This window comes from Xiphophorus couchianus, chromosome 14 (genome assembly GCF_001444195.1).
Source record: "Xiphophorus couchianus chromosome 14, X_couchianus-1.0, whole genome shotgun sequence".
NCBI lineage: Eukaryota > Metazoa > Chordata > Actinopteri > Cyprinodontiformes > Poeciliidae > Xiphophorus > Xiphophorus couchianus.
Genome location: NC_040241.1, coordinates 11,417,900 through 11,442,500, shown reverse-complemented (window position 1 = coordinate 11,442,500; position 24,601 = coordinate 11,417,900). Strand labels below are relative to the sequence as shown.

General features: G+C 36.9%; 1 protein-coding gene across 3 annotated transcripts in view; it reads left to right on the top strand.

The window, feature by feature from the left end:
* arap2 (ArfGAP with RhoGAP domain, ankyrin repeat and PH domain 2) overlaps positions 1-23,678 on the top strand; it is a 134,637-nt gene extending 110,959 nt beyond the window's left edge. For all 3 annotated transcript variants that reach the window (XM_028038910.1, XM_028038911.1, XM_028038909.1), the window contains exons 25-33: positions 5,229-5,303; positions 5,792-5,909; positions 9,815-9,943; positions 11,551-11,684; positions 12,727-12,809; positions 16,588-16,623; positions 17,488-17,551; positions 22,376-22,495; positions 22,593-23,678. In XM_028038910.1, coding sequence (XP_027894711.1) covers positions 5,229-5,303; positions 5,792-5,909; positions 9,815-9,943; positions 11,551-11,684; positions 12,727-12,809; positions 16,588-16,623; positions 17,488-17,551; positions 22,376-22,495; positions 22,593-22,943 — 1,110 coding nt within the window. In that variant the 3' untranslated portion in view covers positions 22,944-23,678. The remainder of the gene's footprint in view (positions 1-5,228; positions 5,304-5,791; positions 5,910-9,814; positions 9,944-11,550; positions 11,685-12,726; positions 12,810-16,587; positions 16,624-17,487; positions 17,552-22,375; positions 22,496-22,592) is intronic.
* Positions 23,679-24,601: the final 923 nt, after the last annotated feature.

Here is a 24,601-nt window from a genome sequence, read left to right as displayed (position 1 = left end):
CTTTGGTCCTTTCTTTCCATTGTTTCTTTCTTTCATTCCCTCCACCCTTTATCTCATTTCCTACCTCCCTTGCATGTATCCTTCCCTCCTTGTATACTTCCTTCTGGTCCTCCTGACACATTAACCCTTCCTTCTTACCTTCCCCTCTTCTGTCGGTCCTTCCTTCCTTGCATGACTTCGTGTGAATAGACCCCAGACTGATGCTATGCATAGTTGCACTAATTCAACCTTGCTTTCTTCTTTTATAAAAAACACTTTCTATATTCATAACTACATTAAGAACAAAAAAAAAACTTTACTTCTCACAAATTACATAAGTATATTTATATTTTAAATGTACATTGAAAGCAAAGTAGAACTTCTTTGTGTCTAGAAAAGTATAAAATGTTTACATTAAATATTAGTCGGGACCAAAGCCACAGACTGAATTTTTTTTTCTTTGTATCCTTTCCGTTTTGCTGCACAGCATCTCCTCACCACTCTCATCTGAAAATGCGATAAAAGTTTATGAAAATGTAATTTGCCACCCACAGGTTTATAAAGGTTGGACTCGCAGTGCTTTCCTGTTTATTTATAGTGTGTCTGAAGCCTATATAAGCTGTCACATAAAACGGAACTTCACTTGGCTTTTTTAATCACTGATTTACTCGGCTGTGAGGGTTTTTTTTTTTTTTTTGGACAGAAAACAATAAAAGATTATGTTTCAGTTTTAGCTTTTTAATTTATCTTTCATTGGAGTCATTATTGAGGTTGAGGTTTTATGTAAGGCCCTCAGATTTCAAATTTGTGGCATTTGTGGCCATAAGAAACTCACTTTAAGCTCATAAAATTATGCGTTATTTCTGCTTCATCTCTTCAACGTTAAGCTGATTTTATATATCTAGAGATTTGCATGGTCAAGCTCCTGAGTAAAGATGTGGATAGTAAGACGATCTTCTTGTTTGTTTTTCTTTAAAGAATCTTCATCACTGACTGGATTGCTGAACTGCAGCAGTTTTTAAGTGCAAGATCATGCCTGTGGGAATTCTTTTTAAAATTATTTTTACCCACCTGGTCCAGGCATGTCCTTTAATTTGGATTACACTGTACTGTTTTTTAAATATTTAACCACTTTTGTAATATATTATTAAGCCAAATTCATACTAGTACCGGGAATGATTCCTACTAAACTGTGTATTGCAAAAAAAATCTTGGGAAATAAAAAAAAGCATCTACTGAAATACAAATCTGGATAATTGGCTTACTCCTACTTAATTTATTTAAGCGTTCCTCCTTCAGATTTCTTATTGTGGGCAACAGCCGTTTTCTCTCCCTCGTACAATGTGGTGCATCCAGATGCTAACACTGCCTTGTATTTTTACTTCAGATCCAACTTAGCAAGTGAAAAGTGATTTTCAGTTCATGTCCAGTTAATTTTCTCAACAAAAATGTTGCAATAAGTCACAATCAGATTCTTTTTAGAAAAAAAGAAGCATAAGCAAAATCCAAATGAGACATTAAGTAACTTTTATTCTTTGCTTAGTTACATCTGCAGCTTTTTTGAGTTGCTCAGTTAGGGTGTACTTAAACTCAGCTGGACTTCCAGCTAAGTGCTGACATGCCATGCTAATCTTCCATTCAGTGTTATTGTAGCAGTAGAGAAATATTAGAGCAGTGCTTGTTGAATCACTGGCAGAACCACCAATTAGGAAGACCGTCTGGGGAGTGCGTCTAGAAATCTTCAACCTTTTTGGACTGAAAGGTTGCTTTCCATGTTGCAGATCGTTTCCTTGTTGGTCTAAGATTTTGCAAACAAATTTTAGTTATGAAGTTCATTCAAGTAAATCCAAGAAATAGCTTTGAAATGTTGATTACATTTTTTGGTGGAAAAATAGTTAGCCAATACAGGAAGACTTTTTGGAATAAGTATTTCCCCCCCATATTATTTATTTACCACGGTTTTATGAATTGAAGGGTTTTTAGCAGCACCAGACTTTAACTTGGCCACTAGATTTTCTTTTTATGTTTGTCAGAGATGAATCCGTTGGTGTGAATTGGTTTGTTGTCCTGCTGCACTGTTTAAGATCAAATTTCTGAACTGACGCTAGAAAACCTCCTTCTGTATTTTCGGGATATAGAGCAAAATTCATGGCTTCATCAGTTGGACCTAAAGCAACAAAGCAGACCCAGAACACGATGGCAACACTGCCATGTTTGACTCAAAATTAGTTTTATTTCTAGCTTTATTTCAAATTTAATGAAACACCTAGCTTCCAAAGGCTCCAGTTGTATCCCACCAGTCCTAAGAATATTTTCCCAAATGTCCTTTCAATCGTAAACAAAAGGAAGTGTTTCTTTCTCACTGTTTCATTATGAACACTGATGATAACAAAGCCAAGAGAGGCTGCAGTTCTTCAGATGTTCTTTTGTGAGCTCCTGGATGAGCCAGTGATTTACTTTTGGAGCGATTTTGTGAGCCCGGCCAACCATGATGAAGTTCTCCGCTGCTTCCTGTTAGCCCTAATGACTAATAAATCTTTTTTTTTAAGGCTTTGTTAGCTCTAGTAGCCTTTATTTGAAAGTAGTTAGATAGGAAAGAGGGTAATGAGAGAGGGAGAAGACATGCGGCAAATGTCGCCTGGCCGGGAATCGAACCTGTGACCACCGCCACAAGAATTATGGCCTCAATATGTGGGTTGTGCTTTTCCCGTGCCCCACAACAGCACCCTTTACTCTAGTAACTCTAAAAAAAACAATGTTTTAACAAAGGGGATAGTTTCCTTTTACAGTGGGCCAAGTTGGGAAGGTTTTGATCTCTTCTTTTCGTCATCACTTAAAATTTTCTTTCTGTGTTCATCAGATTGTCTTGGTCTAATTTAACAATTAACTTGATGTAATGAAGTGGTAAAAGCAAAAACAGCAGAAATCTGAAAGGAAGCAAACACATTTTCACAGCTCTGTATTCTGCAGGCAAGGTCCTGAAGGTTCTGATCAATGGAAGGGAATGGTGAGCATCCTTTAGAGGACAGGACAGCTCAGTGTACAGTGAGCAGTAAGTGAATCAGCGATATAATGAGGAGCAAGGCAGTGTCGTGCCTTTTAAGCTTGTACTGACTCTAAAATCGATACCCTGCATTCACAACCAGCACGGGCTTGGCTTTAATGAACTACAAAAATGCCTGGATTCTGTCTAATTTTCTTCACTCGCAGCGCCACTGATTCCGCGGTCTCAAAGAGATCTTGCAGCCTTCACACAAAAAGTGAATAGAAGGAGAGAAAAGGAGAACAGAGCGTAACAACGTGGCTCCATATCCGCATGTGACATTTCCACAATTACAGCTTTTTGCTCCATTGGTTTAAATGACTGTAATTTTCGAGTCATTTTTGGGCCACAGGAGTCAGGAGGGGCCGTATCCCTCTTATTATAAGACAGCTCAAGCCATTAATGGACCTCGGTTCACCTGCCCATTGAAATGACAAAGGGAATGTAACTGCAATTTCAAGGTAGCTAAGGAAAAAGGAACCTCTTCATGCTCACTTAGTTCTCCATTTTTCTGGAGAGAGAGAGATTTCCAAAGTCCTCAGAAACTTGGAAACACAGAGTCATTGTCTAGAATACAACTTTATTAAAAATATTTATTTAATTTGAGGGAATTTTAAGCCAACACATTAGGAAGGCGTATCAGCATTTATGCAAATGAATTACATATTACTGTTTAACAATGGCAGTCTCAAGCTGGAAAAATTAAGTCCACATCAGTAACATTTAATTTGTATAATAAAACCTTCTCCTTCTGTTGAGTGGTAATTTCGATATGGAAGTATGAGAAATGTAGTTTTTATCTGAGTTGATTTTTTTTTTCTTTCAAAAATGAAAAATAATCCTTCAGTTTCCTGAACGTGTATTGACTGTTGTCTTGTGCAGTCAGATGATTCATTTTAACATTTAGTCTGCAAATAATCTTTGTAAATTTAAACCAGACCTCTTTTGATCAGGTATCTTTGTTCCTTGGAAACATATAGTGGTCACTGAATTGAAAACTTGTCAGATACATGACTCAGATTTGTTCGATTTCTTGCAAAACAGCAGAGAGCACCAATCAGGATTTCAAGTTATTGAAAAAGATTAAATTGTAATCAGAATATATGAGAGCTTCTTCCACCCACTTTTCATTTATTAAAATCTAGTAAAATTCTCATTAGTTAAAATCCTGATTATAATAAAAAAAATAAATGAATAAAAGGGAGATGATAGTGGCCAAGATAGTTATAGATGGGGTCATGCAAAACCATTAGAACTCCCTAAACCACCATATTAACAGACCTTTTTATGGTTGATATATGTTGCTGTGGTAAAAGAAGCAAAATAATGGTAGATGACAATGAATCATAACAGTGAGAAATTGTGGGATTGTCTATTGAGCACATTTTGTGTGTTGCAGGTCTCTGCTCTGACTGAAATACTATATATCAGTTTCATTTGCCTCCTTTTCTCTAAGCTTTATAAACTAGCATTAATGTAGCAGTGATGAAACGACTACCATGGTGAAATGTAGGATTAGAAATTCTTATTACCATTTTAACATGAAGTAAACATCCAGAGTTTTTTTTCCCCCACTCTTTTATAAAACATGATTCTTCTGCTGTTCACATGTCTGAATGCTTTATTCTCCCGCTGAGCTGGATCTGGCTGTAGTAGCTTTAGCGTTCAAGGTTTCCCTAGCCTCTTCAACAGTGAACATCCCAATTTTTTTTTCTTCCATTTATTTTCATGAACCTACAAATTTTTAAACACCTTTTCTTCTATTTATTTGACTTTTTAGGTTTTGTTTAGATCCAAGGGTTTTTATTGACCGCAGGGCCATAGACGATGGCACTTGACCTTTTCCTGTCGTAACAGAAACAGGGGAACGAATACACGTGTTTTCATGTGTGCCCTCTAAATCTCCTCCAACTCAGTTAGCTTCAATGTGACACTTGAGTGAAGATTTGTATTTGGATTGGAGCTTTTGACCTGTTCCCCTTCTTGTTTCTTCTTTCTTTAGTGAGTTTGGCTTTTTATTCACACTACATTTTATTTTGTGTCCTGCTCTGAAGAGAACCCCTCTGGCTCCTACAATTACTTTTAACAATTTCTCTCACTCTTCTCTAGTTTTTCGCTTTACCATGTTGGAACTGAATTTCTGTAAACAAAACAACAAATCACTTGACTGATGCATTTTTCCCCCTCCCTCATCCTTTCTCTCCAGTTCTGCCCAGCAGGGGATTTGATCTTTGAGGTGTATCTGGAAAAGCGTGAGCCGGAGCAATGCTGTTTAATAAAGGTGAGAGTGTGTGTCTTATGCATAGGCCGCTGCTTTGTGGAAGCCCTGATGTAAAGGGGAGGGGAAGTAACAGAGAGCAAGAGCTGATGGAGGTTGTTGAGGGTGAAAGAGTGGGTTGAACAATAAATGGAGGTTGATGGAACAAGGCTGAGACATCTGTGGTTTAACCTGGTGGGATTACTGCCACTGAAATGAATCAAAAACAAACTAATCAAAGAAATCTGCTTAAATTGTGCAAGTAATTGCGTTTTCCGTGGGGTGCTGGCAGTTGAAGGTCACAGACTCCCGATCTAATGTTTGCTGCAATCCTTAAGAGGGTTTATGTTCAGATAAAAGCTGCAGAGAAAAGTTTGGTGGCAGTTTTCTCGGTATACCTTTGGCTCACTCTGTCATGTACAATGAATTATTTTGCATAAATCCATGTTTTTTTATGATATTTTCTCCTTGTGACAATTCTTTTCTTCATTTTCCATTTTGCTTTGTGGTAGCTCTCTCCAAGTATGCGGTCTTGCGAGCTCGCAGAAACTGCACTGAGTATGAGAAACGACACCTTTAAGGCAGATGACTTGTGGACTACCTTTGAAGTTATAGAAAATGGAGAACTAGGTATGCAAGATTTTATTTTTTTTGCTTATTAATATCACTCTAATAGTGCAATTCAGGTTACATCATATTAAGGGTGCATGATACGGCATGTATGATACGACTTGTCAAATCAAATTATGTGTTAAGTTCTAGGAAAAAGGCTTAGAAAAGCAAGAAAATCAGGAAAACACAAATGGCATAAAAAAGATTATACTTTTTATTTAGAGCAAAGAAAAAAACAAATTTTCTCTCAAGGCACTTCACAAGAAAATGAGGTCTACCAGTAATTTGACTCCAATTACAAAGCAGTAATTTTGATTCAGTTACAATTCAAATTAGTGGAATTCATTCTGTATTTCATTGCATACAGCATTGCAATGAAATGCTGTAGTCATATTGAGATCAAAAATTATGTACAGTTCAGTTCAGGCTCATTTATAAAACATGTTTACACCTAAAAGTATGAAAAATGTAAAAACACATTAATCCTTTAGCATCGCATTGCTGTATTTTAACCAAAACCTTTTTGTAGATGAGTCCATATAATAACAGAGAAGTATTATAGTTTCTTTAAAGACATTTCACTGAAAATCTAAGCTAGGCATAAGTTACAGTGGTGTGAAAAGATATTTCCCCTTTTACAGCTTTCTTCAGTTTTTGATAACCTGAACAAGTATCAAAATGATTTTCAAATTATGATTTACTTCTTTTCATTAACATATAAATGCTTTTGAAATGAACCTGGTCTTATTTTGGAAATGGTGCTAACCCACAGTTTTTGGAAAGTGAAGTTCAGTTTCGCTTGCCACAGCTGTGCCTCATTATTAAGTGACCTTTAGGATAATGAAATTGCTTAAATGGAATCTGTCTGACATCAAGTAGGCTATGTCAAAAAGCAATACATTATGCCCATATTAAGAAAAGTAAATACATCTAGAGGAGAAGCAAGTCAATGACATTTATCATTCTTTAAAGGGCTGCAGAATGATAAATTCTGAACCTGTGATTGGCTGACCAGTTCCCCAAAAGTGCAACAGCGACTCATCCATAAGATTTTAAAAGAATCCAAAACCAACATCTAAAACACTGTCCACAGTTAAAGTTGCTATTAATTCACCTTAACCAGTTAGGATTCAAAATTGAGAAACATGTCTTATTGTTCTTGTCAGTGTCAGTCTTGTCTTTTCAAGTCATTACATGAAACAAAATGTTCCCACTGTAGTCTCATAATGTTCTTTTCATTCACATCTGATTTTCAATAGCCCTCTTTGTTTTTTGCAGCTAAAATATAATTACTAAATTGCTTTCATGATTAATTTTGGCAGGTCCCGCAGTGTTTTTTTTTTTTGTTTGTTTTTTTGTTTTTGCTCGAAGCACTGCATGAACCTTTTTTGCGAGACATGTTGTCAGGGACAGCTAGATTTCATCTGCTGGTGCCTTTATGAGACCAAGCTCCTTTGGAATAATGTTTAAAAGGGAATTACAACATTTTGAAAAATGTTGTAAATTTTGTAATTTAAATGGTGTTAGAGCAGAGTCGACTACTTCAATAAACTGATGCCTGGTTTGACTTTTAAAGATTATTTTGTGCCTATGAACTATAGTCATTCTGAGGACTTCACGTTGTTTATTAAACTTGTGTTGTAACTCAAGGGCAAGATTTACAGCACACATGCATTTAGTTCATTTTATTTAACTATTAAGCAAGTAAGCAAGTGGGTAGCAAACTGTTGGTTAATGTGCACAAAGTATTAAATCACTTAAGATTAAATATGTAGTATAGTGGTATATAAGGTTGGAAACGGTAGTTATTTCACTTGAAGATCAATATGAAAACATATATATAAGTCAAGATTGTGTGTAGATACAAATATAGATGCATAGAATGAAATGAATTGCATAGTTTATACTGGATATGCTATATATGTGTAATATATGTACATATACTTGTATATATACTGTATATATATATATATATATATATATATATATATATATATGTGTGTGTGTGTGTGTGTGTGTGTGTGTGTGTGTGTGTGTGTGTGTATGTATATACCTAAGACCTTAAATAAACACATCTTTGAGATATTATTTCTTTCATTGTGGCATTTAATAAAAAAGTATTTTGGTCGTGTTAAAAGTCCTACAAAAAGAGAAATTTGGTCCAGTTTACCTCCAGACAGCAAGAGAAGAAAAGGTGTCAAAAGTTGACGAGTTACTATTCTCTACTTGCCAACTTTAGTCGATATTTAAAATATTTAAAAATATCGACATTTTAAAATATCGATATTTACGATATTTAAAAATTTTGTATTTTAACCGTGTAAAAATATAATATTGTTTGGAATTAGAACTATTTTCCTAGGTTTTATTTCTCACTCCATTCTCAACATATCTAATTTCTTTTAAATAACTGGTTCTAAGTAGGTCTCTCTTTAATAAGTCTTTGATTTTTTTTTATTCAGGTAACATATCAAAAGATGGCCAACAGAGAAATATCTGTTCTAAACTTGATTCTGTAATGTCACATAAAACATGTATATGACATGAGCCCAGCACGTGTGCATTCCTAAATGCAGCACATCATAACCTTACTATACTGAAAGAATAATTAATTATATAGCCCACAATTAAAACCATTGAATCCCTGAACAACAAAAGCCTAAGCTTTAAACTTTCTCCTGTGGTCCGCTTTGTGTCCAATTAGTGTCACATTACCATTTATGGTTGGCATTTTGTTGCATAGCTCGTGTAAAGAACAGACCCTCATTCGTTGGCCTTGCGATTAGGAGATTATTCTATCTCTTTAATGAACCAGTGTCTGTGTGAACGCGGCGGCACGCTGAGAAATTATCCGAGCATCATTGGTCTGATGATATGCACATTAATTAATCATTGGTGCCGTCGTATGTCATAGATTACCTTCATCTTTCTTGCATGATCGACCTAGAGAGCTGACCCGCCTCATCTCACATTAATAGGCAACGACAGCTCCTTGTGCTTCACACTTCACCATTTGATCACAGAAGAGAACCACGCAAAGAGAAAAGTCAGATTCGTCACAAAGCTGCTTAGCTCGCGCGTCCCCCGTGCACTTTTCATCAGTTCACTTGGAGTTTACACCTCACTCTTCTGTTTATTTTCCTTCTCAAAAAGTTCCAGAGGACATGTTTTCCTCTTCTAACAGCAAAGGTGTGTTGAATACTAAATATATATATTTATATATTTGCTGACAGATCCAAATATTTCCCACGCCAAAGCAGCACGTCTCAGGAAGGATAAACAGTCAAGGTAGTTTTGAAAGGCTGCGGCTTGACAGGTTTTGCTCGTAAAACCACAAATAGGGGAGAGGGAGTACATTAATTAGTCATCTTGGTGAATAGCTTCAGATAAACACGGTAAACGAGAACAATGGGCAGAAAAAGGGGGAAGCTAATATTTGTTGGGAAAAGAGGAACTAATTCCATGGCCTGGGTCTGCAGAGATTCCAGCTCTGAGATAAGCTCTGTGTTATTAATAAGTTATGCCACTGTGGCTCTCTTTACCTCCTTTGGTTATGAAAAACACGGGGGTGTAGAAATGGAACCATCAGAGCAGAGGAGGTAGTACACAAATTATCAGCTTTTTTTGGCTGACAGCATGCACCCTGTTCACCAATTAGGAGGAGATAATAGGTCTATTTTTCACATGAGTGTGTTTTTATAATCAGCTCCTGATATGATGTAGATAATTTAAACTGCTCTTTAATGACAATGGGAGGAACAACACGATCATAATGTTGTTTGGTTTACATGTGTTCGTCTTGGGTGTGAATTGTCGAATTCGACACGCAAGAAGACAGAATGGCTTTGTTGTTGCTTTTTGGGGATCTTTTACGTTCCCTATCACAATAACTGATCACAAGGTTTGCTGTTCTCTTTCAACAGAGCGACCGCTGCACCACAGTGAAAAGATTCTTGAGCAGGTGCTGGAGTGGAGTACCTTGGACTGCCCAAGCTCTGCTTTTCTTGTTATAAAGAAATTTGCAGGCGCCAAAAGAATGGCTGGAGGAAAAGGTAAAGTATGCTGTCAATGAAGCCCTTACAGTAAATCTCTGTGTACACACATTCAGGCATTATTCACTGTGGGACCAGAAACTGTGGGATTGTGTTTATTATCAGTAATACATTACAGAATCCTCCTCCAGGAAGTGTCACAAGATCCAATGTTTACATAATGTTTTGCCCAGAAGAAATGAAGGTTTAGTAAAATAGTCTGACATATGTAAGTAAAGAGCAAAATGATTCATCGCCAAAAAGTGATAAATAAGCAGTGGAAACGTGTTGCTAATTTGTGTTAGCTAAAAGTAGCTTTACAGTATGCAAATATTAACTTGTGGAACAGTTGGTTTGAAGAAAAGGACTGGTTATGACTATTACAACACAGACATAAATGTTTAGCTAGAATAAAATTAGTATCAATATACATCATATTTCTAAACTATAACTAAATTACAGATGTATATATTCAAATCAATGCTAACTAGGTTAATTTGGCTAGACGTTATGAATAAGTAATGGTAAAAAGAGACTCCTCCCACCCCCGTTTTATTTTGTACATATTTTGCACATTTTCATAGGAATGTCAAAATACTGTCAATTATTTGAAGTATTAATATTAGTAGTGTTACTATGAGAACTATAGTTGCGAACAACCAAAAAAATAACCAAACCATATATTAAAATAAAGAATGTATTTGTACACAATTCATTTTTCCACAGTTTGCTCAGACATGGCCCCAAATAATGAATAGAAACAATGTGTGTGCAATTTGATATCTGTAAGCATCAAGCTGTTCTGTGACAGCCCATATTTGTTGAAGGACTCAACAGAGCATCATGAAGATCAAATTACACAAAATGGGTATGGTAGAAATGCAGATGAAATTATCCAAATGAAGAAAAAAAAAAGCGGCAAAAAGAACTCTAGTGTTTGAGTTCCAAAAATATATCGAGGGGTCGCAGCAAAAATATAGAAAGAGGAACTCAGATCATACTAAAATTTTATCACGTGAAAACTGATACTGCATGCCACTTCAAAAACACCATCCCAAAATTTAAACATGGTAGTAGGAACTGAAAGAGAAACTATTCATATTTAATTGGAAGTTAGATTGAACTATATGCAGAGCAATCCTGGACAAAAACATCCTGTAGGAGGATAAAAATACAGCAATTCTTAACCCTTAGCCAGTGCATTAATAGAATGGTTTAAATCGAGCATTCATGCCAAATTATTAGTCCAAACAATTCATAGGAAGGCTTGAAAACTGATGTTCCCAGATGTTCTATGTGAAATCTGACTTAATCTTTGGAAAACTAATTTTGCTAAATATTTTAATATGGTTGAGACACACTCCCAAAGAGCAACAAAACTTAGTGGAAGATATTGACTCAAGGGACCTGCATGCTGTACGTTTCAGATTTTTGTTCAAATTTTTCAAAGTCAGTATCTTTACTTCCACTTCTCAATTATGCACAACATAAAATCTCAATAAAATACATTTGAATGTGGAGACATTCTAGGGTTGGTATTATGTTTGCGAGGCACAATAAATCTGTCGATGCTCTATTTTCTCATGCTCTGCAGCATGTTTGCCAATACTGTTTTTTTTTTTCAACAGATCCGCAACAGTTTCTAAAGAGCGACTATCTGAAGTTCAGTGATGGATCCTGTAAATTGCTCTCGGGTCACAAATTCCAGGACAAGTACGTTGTACTTCGCTCAGACAAGCTGCTTCTTTACAGGGACATCAAAGTAAGTACCCCCTTTTTTAGTATAAGCTTCATACATTGTCACATTCCCCCCAGTAAAGATTTTTAACCATTTGGGATTTATTTTTTTCTTGCTTGTGAATCCTAGTCCTTTAGAGGACTGCCATCCCAAGGAAATATAAAAAAAAAAAAACACGAGCGCTACAGTGGAGCACACATCACTGCAACCTAATAGATCCAAACCCAACCAGTCTGTGACATCTCATGTATCTGTTTCATATAACCCTGAGAGTAGTCTGGAGTTCTCAGATTTTTAAATTACAGAGGAAAATAAAACATACTGATGGCAGCAGGCTCCACATTTCTTTCCCCCCCTTTTTTTTAAACAAAAAAAAAGAATGCAGAATTTGCGGGAGAGAGGACCAGCAGGATCGAGTTCCCTGGAGGGCTTTTCTTCTCAGCACATTTCTGCAGTTGAAACATGGGATTCGTAAAGGAGTGTGAAGAAGTGTTAATAATTGATGGAAGGGCTGCCTGTAGGGTGGGAGGGGGTAGTGTAGGTAGGAGGCAAAATGAGTAGGAACAATATATTTATAAATATATATATCCATGTGTGTGAGAGAGAAGGGAGTTCTTGCTCTGTGAGTTTCTCTAAATATGAGGTTGCAGAAGAATGTGGCTAATTACTGCATAAATACAAGGTAAATTAGAAGTGTTACTGCAATTTAATTGATATTCTTTGGCCTCTGCAATTATTGCCAGGTCTGTATTTAGTGCAAATTATGCTGGATGAAACGGAGAACGAGGTGTGGGTTTTGATGGGTAGGTGTCAGAAGCAAGCTCTAACTTTGATTTTGTTTGCTTTGTTCTCCTTCACTTTGTTCTTTGGCAGTCGGAGGATTGGGTTTGCCGGTAATGATTCAAACTGATTGCTGCTGTTTCTGTGATTGTTACCTCGTGATTTTAGTTTAGCTCGTAATGTTTTCTTTTTGCATATATTTGTATTGCCAAAATGTTCACCTGTGTCTTATTTCTCTTGTCTGTTCTCTCTTTCTTTTTTTTTGTTTGTGTTTTTTTTTGTACAGAACACTAAAGCGGAGAAAGAGATTCAGTTGAAGATGGTGAAATGTTACCTGGGCCTGAAGAAAAAGCTCAAACCTCCATCCACGTGAGCAGTAAAATTTTCTTTGAATTCTGAAGTCTACAAATGTATAGAAATGAAAAAAAAAACATATCTAGAATTTTATCTCGGTGGCATTTGTTGCATTGTGTCTTCACTGTTGTCTTTTACCTGTTAGGTAAATTGGCATCGGTTGCGATATCTCCCTATTTTCGCCTTTGCTTGGCTCTATTTCTTGTGAAGTAAATTATCCGGTTTAAAATTAATAGCATCTTTTTAATTACCTTGATTTTAAAAAGTACTGGATTGTGTGTGCTGAAAACATAAAACATATAATTGAAAAACATCTATAGACGGTAAAAAAAAAAAAAAAATGTACAAAAGAAACACATTGAACTTCTGTGAGCTTTTGTCTTATGTGGGATTTGATTCCAGCAACACAGATCAAAAAAAGTCTGTAACAAAGCCAGCAAAAGCGTGATAAAACTGTGTGAGGTTCAAAAGAAGCCCTGTGGAACATTTCACAAATAATTAGGAAAATTTGCAGCGTGTCAGTAACGTGGCTGGGAATAAAAAGGAACATCCAAGAGAGGGAAAGTCCTTCTGAAGTAAAGCGGTGTTCACCATGATGTAAAAGACTTGCAGTCAGTTTAAAGAGAATGTTTCTTGTTGTGAAATAGATAGGATCTTGACAGTTTTATCTTCCGGAGACGGCACGTCTTTTAAAACAATTCCAAGCAAATTAGAATTCCAGATGTACGTAACAATGTAGTGTATGAACACACTGAGAGGATTCATGAACACTGTTAGTATTTTCTGAGAACCCAGAACATAACATTGTCAGTCACCTAAAGAACTTAAACTGAATGCGACAAAATGACCTTTGTTCCATTTAAGTGTGACTGCAGCTGCTGTGAAATTAAAGTCTAAAGCTACTTGATATTCGAAAGTATCACCAGTTTCTTGTCAAGGACAAATTATGGTTGTCGTTTGCTTGTAAGCAAGCAGTCTGTGACACACTTCTGTGTGTATTTTTTTTTTATTCCCTCTCTTCTAAGTTTTTCAAATAAAGATAAAACTAACAGTTTTAAATTATTTTTGTGTTATTTTGATCTTTGTGTGATGTGTCTAAATACAATTGAGATTTTAGTCATGTGCAGCATCAAGCACTTTTAAAGTGCTTAATTTCTGAGTTGGGTTGATTGTTTTGGTTGTTCCTTATATAGGTTTCGTGCAACAGCTGGAATTTTGGTAAATGTCTTTTAAGAGAACTGCAGTATCAGAGGCAGGTTTGTTGACTGCTTTACCCAAACACACCTCAAGTCTACCTGCAGACGTTCACTAGCACTAATTGCCCCTTTAGAAAACCTATCTTCTGCGCTTGACTCCATGCATTTTGTGAAGTGCACCTGTCCCTCTTGGAGCAGAACACCCCATGAACATGAGGCTGGCACTTGTACGCTTCATTGTCAGAATGGCATTTAACAATCACCATTACCTGATTGCTACATAATCAGATAACATTCACCATTATGTTATTATGGTGATTGTTACATGAAACATTTATTGCTTAGTTTCTGGATTTGATTGTGACCTGCCATACTCAAACTTTTCTCCATTTTTGTTGTGGAAACACAAGTGAGTAATGTGTTTGAGGACTCTGTAGCACTGACAAAAATAATGCACATGTTTTTACCAAATCTTTTCTTCCCTTACAAAAAAATATTTGGTTTTTATTTAGGCGGACCACTGCTCCTGTCAGCTGACTGTGTGCCACTTACTTGTTATAATACTTCTTTTAAAGTTTTGCCTTCTCATAGGAAACATAGAACAGCAGTTCATTTTACACTTTAGTGAAAATGATTTAACACATATCTGTTTCCCCAAATACAAATAGTTAATTTGTTATCGTAGCTCACAACTCTTGCCAAAGCTGTAGCAGTTTCTGTTGCTGAATCAAAGAGCGAATCTTTCGGAAACCAACCCCCAAACTCACGTTGCGTATTCATAATTCCTCATAATTTTCTCCGTGTCAGAATTTTCAGAGCCAGGGGAAGTGTGAAAAATGAGTCCAACGAGTGGTGGTGCATTGTTCAGGGCTTCATAGGGAGAAAAACCAGATAAGAGGGAAGGACTGGGAGGCAAAGAGGAACAGAAAAGAGAGGATGGTGCAGCGTGGTATCATAAATGTACTGTTGAGTGGGCTGTGGGAGCGGTATTACGGTGAATAAAGAAATAAAGACAGAGTGCTGAGGAAAATGGAGAGAGTTGTGTTGAGAGGGTGAGGAGAGCCAGCGCTTTCAGTACCTCATTAGGGAGGGTTCTGTCTGTGAGCGGCCTACTGTGATGCGACGTTGGATCGGCTGCCTTAACTCGCAGGAGTGGAGCTGCAGGCTCTCAGTCCCTGCCTCTTATTTTTTCACTTTGTTCTCCCCTTCACTCTTTTGCCCATTTTAATTTATAGCTGTGAACGTTTCTGAAGCACAGAAATTTTGTATTTTACACCATTCTGCCTGTGTGCAGATTAATCCACTGTTAAAGTTTTCCTAATAACGCTGTAAAAAATGGATAAAATATTGAATGATATAACTTTGCTGGTAAATAAGTGAATGATCTTGCTAATAAATAGAATGTAATGAAATGCGCACTGCTGGGGTTTGTTCAAATGAAACTGGATTTAGACAAAAATATTTGGGTTTTTATTTTCACACATTTGAAAACATGCACACAGTGCATCCTTTCCAGTATTTTATCTTTGTGAACTACTAGAATATTAAATTCAATCCAAGCTCATTATAATACTGCCCTTTACTTTGGCCTCCAAAGATGAAGCTGTCTCTACAACAAGGCCAGCCCTGTAAGTACTTCCATTCTTGATACAAAATAGGAGTCCTAACAAAGAAACAACAGTTAAAGGCAAAGGCAGCCTGCTGTAAACTGCCTTTGCTGGACAGTTTCCAGCAAACTGTCTAGCATAAAAATATGCTATTTTCATAAGGTCTCAGCTTTTGTTCTGGCATTGATTTGCCAATTTCGGACCAAATCTGCAGGACACAGAACACATCTCCTTCTTGAGCTGTATGACGATTCTGTGTGTAAACGTCTAGATTTGAAGAAGGTAATAAATACATCTTTGACATATTCTTTCTTTTATTAGTGTAGCATTTAGCAAATGGATCTAATTTTGGTAATTCTGACCTAAAACAGGAGAAGTTTGGTCTGACTTAACTTCAGACAGTGAGGGGAAAAAAACGGATGTCTCTTTTTATTTGATGCATGTAAGCATCTGGTTCCAGCTATGTTGTACAGTGAACTCCAAGCTTCAGAGGTTTTACATTTAGCCTAACTTGTCTACACATTATGCTTCTCCATACTTTTGGGTTTATTTAGATGAGCAGCAAATGCTGTGTGTATAGTGTTTTGCCTGGAGGACATTGGGTGCTCATGCATAAACATATGCATCAGAATCGCTCTAATTAATTGCACAGTTAAGCAGCAGGCAGTCAAAATGAGTTTTTCTGATCTGTTCTTTACACGCTTGTGAAACGGTTTTGACCTTTTCCTATGCGTACGATACTTCACAATTTTTATAGGTTTAAAGTTTGGGGATTTGTGTTGATCAGTGTGTAGAGTTTTAGTCTCGCAATTGGATTGTGGGGGTGAATGCGTGAATGTGTCTGTAGTGTAAAGCACTTTGAGTGGTCAGTATGACTAGAGAGCGCTATATAAGTTGAGACCATTTACCATTTTCACAAATGTGTTCTGAGATTTAATGGCACAGAAATTGCTTTATCTGATCCATGTCTTTTCTTTTTTCTTTTTACAGCTGGGGTTTCACAGTTTACACAGATAAACATCAGTGGTGAGTCCTGTACAAAATCTAATTAACTTAAAGCTGTGATTTTTACTGTTTCTCTGTAAAATATTGAAAAAAATAAATAAATAAGAACCTGGTGAGTAAGACAGGGATGTCTTCATGATCTAAATGGGTTCATTGTGGGTGAGGATAATCAGTTTATTGATGGGAATCATGAAAGCAGAGTCTAACTGATTATTAGTCCAAAATTTTACATAGTAACATATGAATCAAGTTTATAAAATCTTTCCTGAAACTCAAAACATTAACATAAAACAGCAAAGGAAAATAAAAGAAGCCTTCTGTCGCTGTATGGCAGCTTCTCAGCTTTTTCCTAGCTTACAACAAAAATAATTTGAGCATCCAAGCAAATTCATTTCAGTTTTAATTTATTTTTTTTGTTAGTACTGCATTCTAATTTCAAATGGCCTATGCCTTGATACACTGAATCACTGATTTTTCCTCCATGTAATTTTGTTTCTCCTCCAGAGAAAATGAATGTAATTGAAAGGTAGACTGATGTAGACCATTACTGCCTCTCTATTGGAATTCAGCTTTTGTCCTTCCCTCTACCATAGAATAAATAGAACATGTATTCATATTTGTTACAAGCAAACATGTAACATCAAATACATTTTCAAAATATTATTGACTCTCTCATTTAAATACTGTATGAAATATATATTCACATCAGGGCTGTTAGGTTGTTAAATTACTCAATTGGGTTACTGCTAATGATAGTGAATCCCCTCTTGCCAAGTCCATTCATGATAATACCTGAGGTGTTCCCTTTAAAGACATAATGTGCAGTGACTTGTAGAAAATAGGTGAATATCTGTGAGTGATGTGACCAAGTTTCCCCTCCCACAGGCACTTCTGCTGTGACAGGAGGGAGACTCAGATCAGCTGGGTGGCAGACATCATCGCTCTGAAGGTACAATCTATCGCAGCTAAAAACATCAAGGACAGCTTAGCTCTTTGCTAACTTAAATGCTTTATAAAGCAGCTAAGAGCATAAATTTGAACAACCCTAGATATGTTTCTGTGGTTTGGGAAGAAAAAAAAATATATATATATATATTTTACTTTCAAAGTAAAAAACGAAAAGTCATTTTGCTTTTTAACATGGATTATATACTTATACAAAAGTAGAAGTAAAAACGTCTGCTCAAGTAAGATTAAAAAAAGTATTTGTGTATAAGGCTGAGTGGTTCTATGTTAAAATCTTGTGATCACAGTCACTTTAAAAGTTTTAAAAGTACCTTTAGGTTCTGGTCCTTCAAAAAATGAAAGAAAAAAAAAAGTTTCTACCTCAGGTAAAATTAGTGCTACTTCAAAACAGTATTGCTGAAGTAAAAGTAAAACAGTATATTGGAAGCAGATTTGTTTTTCCAGGTGAATGCAACTGACTAAATGTAACCCCCTACGAGCCGCCTCTGTCTTTCATTAGGTATTGAATTATACATAGTTTCTCCAAAGTGAAGTTGAATTGTTTGAAGAACTTACTTGTGAAGGACGTTTTGATCTCACTATTTATGTGTTGCAGCTTGGACAGAATATTGAGGAAGCTCACTTTGTTGGATTAGAGGTAACACCACAGCAGGATCAGCTTCAATGTCAGCATTACGCTCTTATATTTTCTTCCCCTGACAGATGATTGGAATGGAACACTGATTCATTAGAGCATCTGTCTTCTACCCTTCTGTCTCAAGATTGTTATACAGAAATCTTCACTGAGACATGCTGCCAATATTTTGAATGAGCTCTGCACTGGTGGCAGAGCTTTGTGCCAGATGTTCCTCATAGATTTACATTATATTTTTACGTGGTGGCGTCACACAGTTCCTGCAGATTTGGTGGCTGAAAATCCATGATGTTGAATTTAATTTTAGCTGCGTACATCTCAAAGGCACTCTTTTGGTGAATAGAGAAGCCTTCAGACCATCATAGGCCCATTGTCGTGTTCAAATAACCACTATCAGATCATTTGAGCTTTGTAACATGTTGCATCATCCTGCTAAAAGTAGTCCACTTCCACTGACCTGAATAGTTCAGATGGATCCTTGCTGTTGTTCCGTTTACTCCAGATTCCAGCCCTACTATCCGAATGTGGTAGTTAAAATTGTTACATTTGACCGGACAAAGCTTTCCAACCTAACATTGACCTTTTTTATTGAGCCTGCGTAAGTTGTAGGTTCAATATCACTTTTTTTTAAGCTGGCAAAGAAATTGACCTGGTGTGGTTTTCTGCTGCTGTAGTTTATCTACTTCAATAGGCTACACACCCAGAGATTTTATTTTATGTACCTTGTTTGTAACAAGAAGTTATTTAAGCTGCTGTTCACACAACTGCCACTCACTGCATATTGTCCCTTCGATTTCTCTCTAACCCCAACATATGTTTGGGCATATTCACTGGTTTCTAAAATATACAGCACCAATAACCATGAAACATTCAAAGTCATATAACACATGCTTTCGTCTTTACTCTAATTGTCGATTTGAACTTTAGCAAGTTCAACATGTACTGATGCCTAAATGTATTGAGTTGCTGAAATATGATTGGCTGATTTTCTGTTCGCATTAACATCCAGCTGGACAGGTGTACGTAATAGTGTGGTTGAGTGTATTTTGATTAAATAATTTCAGCTGGACTCTTTCACTGCTCTTTGCTTAATGATCACAGCAGAATAACAAAGTTTTTCTTCCCTTGTGAATTAAATGGTACAAGTCAGAAAACTTAGGAGTTAATGTGCATCCGATTATTTGCCACAATATTTTAAGTACAGTATGAAATGTCATCACATACACTAAAGTTGAATAGCTTGCAAAACAAAATATTTATCCCGCCAACCAAAGCTTTTAACATGGCTGTGTGCTTTCCCTCTCCTATTTGAGTGAAAAAAAAACCCTGGATTACTGTCAGAATAAATTTACTTTCACTATTAAAGTTATTAGAAGCAGAAGGTATAAATAAATGAATCATATGTTTCCCCCAATCAGTCATTTCTGTAGCGCTGTTAGGCACATTAAACACATAAAGCAGGGAGAGGACTGTAAAGTTTTTCGAGGTCACTCAACAATGACATAAATCACTTTATGTGGAAAAGCTGTGAAAATAAGGTCAAGGCGACTGTAACAATCACATTGTGGTGCTTAGCCCCCAGACAGAGCGCTGTGTTGTCACTGTCAGCCGCTGACACAGCACATATGACATAAATAATGCAGGCCAAAGCAAACACAGGCAGAGCAGCTATGGATGCCACATATTCTCGAGACATTTTTTTTCTTCTCTCCTCCAAACATTTCTTGCTGCGACTCGTATTTTCTCATTAAAATAAATAAGCGAAACCCTTTTCTGGTCATTTTTAATCTAAATAACTGAAGTTGTTTTTTTGTGTGCTCAGCACATTTAATCAGTATTGGCACTCCTTTATGAGAACCTGTCTGCAGCACAGTGCTGTTTATCACGGGTACTTACTGTAAAAGCCTTTTAGTGCTTTAGTTTGGGTTAGCAAGTAAAAAGGGCAATGCTGTCAGGGGAGATTGATCTAAAGGGAAAGGCAGTATTTGTTTTAAAGGTGTTTATTTCGGTGCACTCTTTTCTTTCTCTCTGGAGATGCTTTTAGCTCGGCAACAGCTAAATCTATAGCAGACTGGAGCTGGCTGAAAGTATTAGGATTCTCCTCCTAAATCCTCTAAACATTGGGATTGTCAGCTTCCAGCAGGGAAGCTTTCTGGGAAGGACACCAGACCCTGTGCGAAGGGCAAAGAGAAACGTGTGGACCAGAAAGTAAGACAAGAGGCTTCAGGTTTCTCGTGATTTCCATTACCTGTTAGCAAGCATTGTACTCCCACAGTTTCCATAGCAACCGGCACTGGTTGGACCTCACTCTACTGTGAGGTGTAATGAGTGTTGGTACTGATGAGGGGTTGGGAGGAGGGTGGGAAGGTCCAAGGACAGGTTCTTGCAGCGATAAAATGAGGGTTTGTTAAGGAGCCACGGCTCTTGTTGGTCCGAGGGGTCACCATGGTTTCCAAAGGTGGATGTTGTCGAAGTGGAGGTTTAGCCAGAGATCAGAACTCGGGTGGCCTTCATACATTTATCACTCAGACTCTGTATCCGTGCTTGGAGTGCAGCCACATCTCAATAAATTACAACATCATGGAGTAGCAAAATGATTTAAGTGATTCAAATGTAAAAGTAAAGCTCATTCATAACACATTCATTCCGCACTGATATCTCTCAGGCTTTTTACTTCTGTTATTTTTGATGAATATGACTTGTACCCTTTTTAATTTCAGTTTAGTTCCACTGAAAATTTGATCTTAATATAAAATCAATCAAAAAAAGATGTTTAACTCTGTATCATGTTATGGCTGACAGAGGGAAGAGTGCTGACTTGACAATTGTCTCCCAGCCTGGTGTGATGATGAGTGCAACCCTCCAAAGTGCATTCTTGCAGAAGTTGGTTGCTCACTCAATGCTGCCACATTGATAAAAATTTGAATGGAAAAAAAAAAACAAACAAAAAAAAAACAACGGGATAACCGCAGACTTAAACTATTCAGATGTTCTTATTAGCATGCACGTTTTTAAATGCTGCCTCCTTCATCCAGTAATGCCATCTAATATTTATGGACGTCTCTGAGTTACGCTCTTTAAGCAATGTTAGCTGAAGCTTTCTTCCAGTGGTGCAGCTGTTTACAACTTTCTGGTTCAAACTGGTTCACAAGCTGTTTGTTCTCCTGGGTGTCTCCCATATCACCAGATTCAGAATCAGATAAGAAAGCACTTTCTTTTCTTTCTTTTTCGGCTATAACGATATAAAAATGGAAGTTAGGGTTTGCAGTTTCTCTTACTTTCTCCCCAGACGAGTTTATTATTCCACAGCAATAGGCTGTGCATCTCCTGATAAAGGAAACACTAAAACTGAAAGTGTAAGTTCTAACTACAGGATCTTTGTTTTTCCTCATCTCATGACCTGGTTGTTGCCCATTTCTGAAAAATTAGTGCTTAGATTAAACTTAAAGCTGATTTTCACTCCCAGGATATCAATGTTGATCCTTACGTCTTTAAACCAAAGTATAATCAAATGGAGTTCTGAGGAATTGAAAATTAATTTGTGAAAATGGAAGTCAGTTTCAGCTAACAAGCACATTTATCAAACTCTGAAGTGTTTCTATACAGTAAGAAATTGTGTGGTTCAGATTGTTTTTCTCCTGGTTACCTCGGAGAAACAGCCAGTCACGATTGTCATTGCTTACCGCATGATTTGTGAAAGAATGATGTACCATCTGGATCTCCATACATCAGTCTGTATCAATCTATATTTGCATCATTCCCAGCTGCAACTGTGACTTGTTCCAGTATGCTAGAAGTAATTTGCCAAATCTACAAAGTGTAGCAAAACACTTCTGCTCCTACAGGTTGGAGAGGACCTATCTTTTTTTTTTTTTTTATACATTATTCCCTGACAATGTGACAATTTAATCACTTTGTAACAATTCACAAAGTCTTTCTGCTAAGCGAGTCTACTTGCAGATTTCTGTCTGTCAGTATTTTACTTCGGAATACATGATACGGAGGACCGTAGTTGTGCTGCATACTTATACTAAGTGTATATATGTGTATAAACTTCATGCAAACAAAAAACAGCATTTAATGACCACCATCTGAACAAAACTGAGATTTTTTGGTAAATTTTAAAACAGTCTTTATTTTTCTTGAAGTTTGTGGTCCTTACTGTGTCTTTAGCACGGGTCTGATCTCCAGATGAAGACCAGTACCAACAAAGAAACTGCAGATCTCAAAACGTCCAAAGGAAGCGCTATAAGAGAAAGCAGCAAACCATACAACCATAGCTTCAGCACGCAGGTAAGTCAAATACTCAGACTTAGTTTATTTTCATTTCACCACATGTTGTTGTCTAAAAGATATAAAGAACAACTGTATCTTCTTTATTTTCCTGTAGTTGACAGATAGGAGGGTTTCTCTTGGAGACGCTGACTTGAGGACAACCAAAGTCTCTGGTCTTTACCTCAAAACCAACACGGTACCCAAAGGTTTAAAGCCCGACTACCTATCACAGACCCCAGAGGTTTCTCCGCGCAGAACCTCTGTGGACATTTGCCAGCCTCAAAGGCTGCCACCTCCATCCTTGCCAGGACACCTCAAGCCCATGCCACTGCCGGTTTTACCTCAAACTGGCAATAAGACACCTGGCAAAAAACCCATTCCAGGTATTGGGGGAGCTATGCCCGCTAACTTGCTCAACGAGCTGAACTTGGTCCTCAACAAGAATGCTCGCAAGACCACTGAATGACAAACGTGAAAGAAGGTAGTTGAAATGCAACTAGTACAGAGGCTGAAGAGAAGAAAAAAACGTAACTGCAGTTTTAGCTGGAAAGAGTTGTTGTTGCTGTTGAACTTTGATTCTGAACACTGAAGCGGATGCACAGGGTAGGAGATGCAGTGGATGCGGTACTAACCCAAGCACTACACGGTGTGATTTACACGCCTGTCAGGGATTCAAATCAAAAGTTAGCTTAAACATTTCCACCTTTACTTAATGCCTGAAACATTTCTTTAAGAAGCTTGTTTTTATTGTACAGTAGTAGTACAAAGTACTTAAGAGCATTTTTAGGACTTTTTATTGAAGACTCTCTACTGGTCAACAATTTCCTATTGTATTTTGTTGGAAAGTTTATCGCACAAAGTTTATCTGTATATATAATACATAGTGCTTCTTATATTTTAATTTAAGCACCAGTTTTAAATGTTCCTTGTGCATGTCTGCATATAAAATTCTAAAAGTTGAAACTTTTAACAGATTCTTATTTTTATAAACACATGATGCAACACGTCTGGTAGAAGGGGAGACTAATGTGTTGCGTGTATTTATATTTCATAGGTGACTTTTATATTGTATCCTTTAACTATACAAGTAGAGGTGTTTTAAGCTTATAATTAAGTGGCAAACCACTTTAAACTGTCTGCCCTCAAATGTATTTTTAATGTACAGCATGAATATATTAATAAACTCTGAATAATGCTGTGAGGTGGTGTTTTAGTGAACAATTTCATCTTTAATGATTACTTATTTCCATCTGGTAAGTATTTATTCCTGTTTCACCTTCAAGGATTTTCATGTAAAATGCTAGCTTAATTTCAAGTTATAGTACTGGTATACCTAGTAAACCTATTTGATTGACTACTGCATTTGATTAAAAATGTAATGGTGCATATATTTGTACTAAACCATCCTGGTTCACATGCTAGTGTGGTTCATGTAATGGGACAATACTTAACGTTGCTCATATACCAAGAATAGAAAAGTCTAATGTTTTTGCACTGGTTTCAGTAAGAACCACCATAGAAAATAAGTAGCTTATTATACTGACAATTTGAACTACATGAATGCCACAACTTCATGCAAGATACTGAAAAGATAAATGCTTTCTTTTCATTTGGCACTGGAGAAAAAACTGTGTGTGAAGAAAACTCTAGAGGGGGAGTGAGGATATCATCAGGCGGTGGAAGGAGTTCTTTAAAAGTCTCCTTAATCGAGCTGTTATCCTCCATAGAGAAAACAGTCTGAAAACTCTGGGAAGGAAGTTGCATTACGAAGGTCTTAACAGAGTTAATATTTCACAAACATCAAAATGAGTGTTCACTGTAATGGTGAGAGGGTGTAGCGCTCCATCATCAAGGGGCCTGCGATGGAGCCACTGCTGCTCTGTATCCAAAATGAGTCGACTGAGGTGATTCATCTGATCAGAGTACCTCTTGGGCAGCACCTTTTGGAGGTTTTCTGGATGTATTCATCTGAGAAGGGCAAACACAACACCCACTGGAAGTACCACATATAGCTTCTGGCCTGAGAACCCTTTTGGAAGCCCTAGAATAAGCCGGAGGCTGCTACTTTAGAACCTTCTCACTCGCAAGATGGTTTTTACTTCTAGCTTGGTTTTAGAGGGGGCT